Here is a 6,000-nt window from a genome sequence, read left to right on the forward strand (position 1 = left end):
ACACAAGGCCTGTTTCTTCCTTGCAGACTCTCCAGTTGTGGATTTCTCTGATCCAGGCATCAGTTCTCCAAAGAAGAGTTTTCTGGTTCCTCAGTGTCAGATAGCCTGTCTCCCATGCAGTCATTCTCCCTGTTCAAACTAGAATGATCTTGTTTACTGTTGATTGACTGTCTTCTACCTTGAAATACATGGCCCCTGTTCTCTGTGGTATTCCTGGTAGCGCCCACACTTCTGAGATGCCTAGTGAATACTTAAACAACACTAGCATCTAGGGTAATAATAAGTAACAGCTAAAGACAGGGCACTTTGCAGCCATCTGTGTAAGCACTGCTTAGGTGATACTGGCTGGAGGAGAGTATGGCCAGCATGAGAAGAACATGCCCACAGGAAGTGGCAGTGTAGGAATAGTGGTGAGCTTGTGGGGGAGGGGGATCTTTGCTTTAATTCTGCCCACGTGACCTTACTTTGGGAAGGTCTAACCTTTGCTTTTCTCCATACATTGTTAGACTAGCAGACCCTTTCTTCAAAGTTGTGCTTTATGAACCTGTGTGTCTGTGGGTAAGGCCCTGACATCCTCTTCCCGCCTCACCTCTTGACACTTGAATAAAAAGTAGTTTGCATGATGACACATGCTTAGATAATATTTGTAAATTACTGGTGCAGAGTAAGGAACAGAATGAGTAGTAGCTGCCCGTGGCTCTCCCAACTGTTGGGATCTTTAAAGCTGGCTGGTTTGACACTAGCCTTCCCCAGGATTCTCTGAACCGTATATTCTTGCTATTGGATTATCTTTCTATTTTCTCAAAAAATGTAGCTCTTCATAATATTTTTATGTCATTTATTAAAATGATTATTATGAGTCATAATATTAGAATCCAGCCTGCATTTATGAAGTAGCCTTTATATGCAATGCATTGAGTCAGATAGAAAATAAAGGGCCATGGAAGGCATATTCTAGTTGCACATGGGAAAAGGTCTTACTTTTGAAAGAATGTGAAGATTTATTTAATAGGATAGATTTGAATTTATTAAAGGGAAAAGATGAATATATGAAATGTAATGAAACACAGAGGAAGAAAGCCCAAAATCTAGAAATTCAGAAGATTTTGTATAATATAGATGTGTGTGTGTGTGTATACATATATATACATACATATATACATATATATACACATATGACCTATAATATAATTTTTCTTGAGAGGAACAATCCACACATGAGGAAACAGTGATAGAAAATCTCTATGAAGAATGCAGTTTTTCTGGTGATTAAGGAAGCAGCTCACACATATTCAAAGTGCGTGTGTTCAGTAGAAAGTCCGTTCAAAGAAGCTGTTCAAAACTCATTAGCGTAAAAGCACACTCGGCAAGAGCAAAATTTCAACCTTTTTACTTCCAGCTAACTCTACTTTAAAAATAAGAGGTTTATTTTTTTGTGAAATCTTAAGTATATATTTAAAGAACATTTGAGATGGGACCTTGTCTAGTCCAGGCTGGCCTCAGACTCATTCTATAGCTGACGATAACTCTGAAATTCTGAGTCTACTTCTTAAGTGATTCTGTTATAGGCATTTACTTCCACACCAGGTTCAGCCTTGGTGTGCAGTCTGTAGGCTTGGACATGCACTATCCAGCTTTCTAGTAGATAGAGTTTCTCTCTGTCCTGAAACATCATGTCTGTTTATCTTTCTTTCTCCTTGTCCGGAACAGGGCTAGGTTGCTCTTGGGGCTGCTTACTGGAGAAGTCTCTACCCTGCCCTGTTTCCACAGAGACTCTATGCTGTTTTGGGTTTTCCCAGCATATGTAAATTACATGCTTATGTTGCTGTTTCCTAATGTGCCAGTTTTAAGCCTTCTATTTATTTTCCACTGCAGAGAACTAGATCAGGCTTTCTTCTCACCACTGTCAAACCCCATTCACACACACACACACACACACACACACACACACACACACACACACACACACTGCTATCTTCTTCCCCAAATGATTAAATTGCAATTTGGGTTGATTCAAAATTTGGTATTTTAAACTATAAACACCAGTTACAACTGACTTCCACAGTGAGTTACAATTATTCTTCTCTTCCCCACAACATTTATTCTCCTAAGAGTTAAAAATTGGTGTGATCTTGATTTTCAGCTCCTTCTCTGTCATTAGCAGCTGCTTCACCCTAGAAGGTCACAGCTGTGAGCAGCTTTGTTGTTGGTTTCCTTCAGCCCAGACATGGACATTCTGTCATTTTCCTTGTGTTGAAAAAAAAAAACTCTCTTGCACTCTTCAGAGCCCCGTTGATCTGATGCTGTTCTTAGGATCTGCTAAGGGCGACTGGGACTGTTCGCTCTCTGAGACTTGTTTACACCACCATGTGGCTATGGCACACACACCAGCTGTGTGAAAGTGATGGTTATGGGTCAGCTCATGGAAAGTGAATACACACTTACCTGTGCCGCTTCTGCCTGCATTAGACTTGAGCTAACTTCTGTTCGAATGTACAGAAATGTTCTTTTACTTTTGGTTGTCTCATGCAGACCGTGTGAGGAACTGCGCTGTTGTTTCTTTGTAGGCTCTCAAACTTCGGGAGGTCTGTAATTGCCCACCACTCTCTGGACCAGACCCTCGGTTACTGTTCAGACTTACTGTGAAACATTTACTTGAAGACTCCGAGAAAGAGGACCTAAACATCACTGTCAAAAAGCAGAAACCGGATGCTCTGCCCATTCAGAAGCAGGAACAGATACCACTGACATACGCACTTGGGAAAAGAACTGCAGGTTGAACTGAACCGAATGAATCTTGGGTTCCGTGAGGAGCACAGTGAGCCTTTTCATTCTTATGCAACTCTCAAAAACGATGTTTTCAAGGAAAAAAATGGATGTTCAAAGATCAAATCATGTATATTACAGATAATATCCGGATTTTTCTAGATTTTTATCTTTCATGAAATATTGATGTGTTTTAATCTACTTTAAAATACTGCCAACGAGGACAACGTCACAGAATAAATCGATGTTACGCATTTCACTGTCTTCCACTCTTGTTTTAGTTTGTAGTGATTACTGTAAAGAACTTCCTGCTCAGCCTAAAGTGGGCTTTGGAGTCTGAAAGTGGTGGACTGCGCTGGGGTGTCAGGGAGTGTGGAGAGGGGCACCTGAGGGGGAATTCTTGGGGAATAGTTGCGGGTGGTGTGGAGGCCGGTTCTGTTCAGAGGCACAGAAAGTGCCCCTGGTGGTCCAGGTGACAGAGTGAGCAGCAGAGAGTACAGCAGGAAGGAGGTTGGTCTTAATGTCATGGTGATGTGGGTATTGGGATGTTCCCACCGAGGGTGTCACCTGGGAGACAGGAGCAGGCTGCCCTCAAGCTTCTCACTAACTAGCTGACAGCAGCCAGGTGCTACCGGACGCATAGGGAAGGTGTCAAGGCACATATCCAGGGAAGCCAGAATTGATGATCATGTTGTGTAGGAATGGAAGGAAAGTTTTAAAGTGTGAGTTATTTGGGCAGTTTTATTTGTACTCTCAAATTGGTGAACATAGGTTTCATCTTTTAGAGGGATGGTTTTCTTAAAAGATGGTAAATAGATACTTTGTTAGAGAATTAGAAGTGCAAGAAAATACTTTTTATGAGTAACTGCTATGGGCTGAGGCCTTAAAAGATTTGTTTTACTTTTAATTATGTCTATGAGTGGGAAATATATGCAGCTTCATGTGATATCCATGGAGGCCAGAAAGGGTATTCAATCCTTAGAGCTGGTGGTAGTGGTCTACCTGATGTGGGTTCTGAGAACTGGACCTGGGTCTTCTGAATGAGCTTCAAGTGTTCTTAACTACTGAGCCATCTCTCCAGCCCCCAGGCCAAGCCCTTTTTATTTCAGTTATTCCAAAATCATAAGAGGTAAGTTTGATTTTCATTTTATGTTTATACATGGGCCTGGAGAGGCTTGATAATATGTCCACTTACCAAGAAACAACAAAATCATGTCTCTAGTCCAGTTTACCCATTTGTACAACTCTTGGGTACCAAAGGCAAAGCTATAAAAGGACAAGGAGCAAATTGCATTCTCGATTATCTGTTAGCCTCCATACAGGTGAACATCATATAAGTATAAAATCAGAGAGAACTTTGTTGTCTGCAAGATGGCTTTCTAAGTTGTCTTAGATCCTTCTGTCAATCTTTATGAACACCTTGGGGTAAGGCAAAGCGGCACAGCAGCTCCCTCACCACTAAAGCTGGTGAAGTCTCATTTGGGATGTATCCTGATTCTTAGTTGTCAAGAAGATAGGTTTGAGTCAGTTTATGTCTTGTTTATATAAGTACACTGCAGCTGTCTTCAGACACACCAGAAGAGGGCATCGGATCTCTTTACAGATGGTTGTGAGCCACCATGTGGTTGAACTCAGGACCTCTGGAAGAGCAGTCGGGTGCTCTTAACTGCTGAGCCATCTCTCCAGCTTATGTCTTGTTTATAAAGTATTTCTTGTTCTGTGCACAAAGCAACAGTCGTAAGAGGAGTTTCACAGTAGCTATAACCTGTGTTGCCATTCTTCATACTTCTGGAAAGTTTTGTAAGAGGTACCCCATAATGTGTAAAGATGTTTGGAGAGTAACATCCACAGGTAAACAGTTAAGCATACCATTTGATTTCCCTGAAAAGTTTCTAAAATGTAGTATACCACAGTCCCCAGTCTTAGCTTTTCTTCTGTCTCCCTGGAAAAGCTAATTGTACTGTTCAGACTTCTTAGAAATTACACACAAGTTGTCAGAAAGAACGTGGATAAATTAAAGGTAATGTCGACTTTTGGTATACATTTAAGTTTGGTATACATTTAAGCTATAAAATCAGAGAAACATTGGATTTCATCTAGGATGTCGCGGCGTCTCTCAGGAGAGATTACATGGCAGTGGACTATAAGATGCAGTCAGGTTCCTCAGGGCTGTGTTGTTTTCATCGTAACTTGTGTTACTGTCCTTGCTTTCCCTGTGAATGTAGATGCTGGGCAGTTAACTCAGCTGTCAGCATCATGAACACAGTAGATCCCAGGCACAAACTTAACCTAACTTCTCCTATAATCCAGATGTATGTGATGACCACTGTATGTTTATACCTAATAGTGCTTGGCACATTATAGGCATCCAGCTAAGATTTTATTTCCATTATATGATCAATATAAATAATTTGTTCAAAAGATTATTTTTAAAGGAGAAGGAACCATACTTTGTGAAGTTTCTGCCTGATACCCAAGAAGTACCTGTGAGTCTCAAGAAATTTTCTCATTTCTTCACTGGTAAAGTGGCACAGTAAATCCTCAGACTCTAAAACAGGTCAATGAGAGATGCCCATGAAGCACTCAGTATAGGCTAGAGTTCTGAGCACCATACAGTTCACACTACTTTTATTGATGATCACTTTGCACTAAGTGCAGTGCTAAAAGCACTGTTGGACCTCACTGAACGCCATATAGGATAGATGAATACCATACCCATTCCCACTGTGGATCAAGAAACTGAAGTTTAGAAGGATAATGAAAAGTTCTTTGGATTAAACTGTTAATAGATAAGGAACAATTTGTTTTCTATTAAGAACAGACAAACTCAAATTCTATCAAGAAACATTCCCAGAAGATACTAGTTTGGGGTACAGTTTAATACATAGCATCATGATGTCATCAAAATGGCTCATTTTCTTCAGTTTTTCCGAGCTCTGGCTCGGATGATATCTAGATGGCTGGCAGCAACTCTCAGGGCTACATGTTTCATTAGTATGAAGGGTGACTGCCTATACAGCCATTGAAACACAGGCTCGACACTGTTTCCTGAAGCAGTCAGTGATAGCAGTTGTGATCATCCTGATTGTCTTGGACCTCATATGTTGCATCCAACGTTGTGACTGAGGATGGGTGTAGTCTCCAGCACTCAAACAGATCATGTTGCAGGGTTGGAGGGTTGCAGCCACAGTGCATCTAGGTTGGTCAGTGAACTCTGCTGTGTTTGGTCTCTTT

The 6,000-nt window shown here is 41.0% G+C and overlaps 1 protein-coding gene across 7 annotated transcripts in view; it reads left to right on the forward strand.

Annotated features, from left to right (window-relative positions):
* Oma1 (OMA1 zinc metallopeptidase) overlaps positions 1-3,026 on the forward strand; it is a 52,799-nt gene extending 49,773 nt beyond the window's left edge. For 6 of the 7 annotated variants that reach the window (XM_087548130.1, XM_087548129.1, XM_087548133.1 and 3 more), the window contains one exon: positions 2,568-3,020. In XM_087548130.1, coding sequence (XP_087404256.1) covers positions 2,568-2,780 — 213 coding nt within the window. In that variant the 3' untranslated portion in view covers positions 2,781-3,020. 7 annotated transcript variants of the gene reach the window in all.
* The last annotated feature ends 2,974 nt before the right edge of the window (positions 3,027-6,000 follow it).

Source organism: Rattus norvegicus, chromosome 5, assembly GCF_021556685.1.
Source record: "Rattus norvegicus strain SHRSP/BbbUtx chromosome 5, alternate assembly SHRSP_T2T, whole genome shotgun sequence".
Taxonomy (NCBI): domain Eukaryota; kingdom Metazoa; phylum Chordata; class Mammalia; order Rodentia; family Muridae; genus Rattus; species Rattus norvegicus.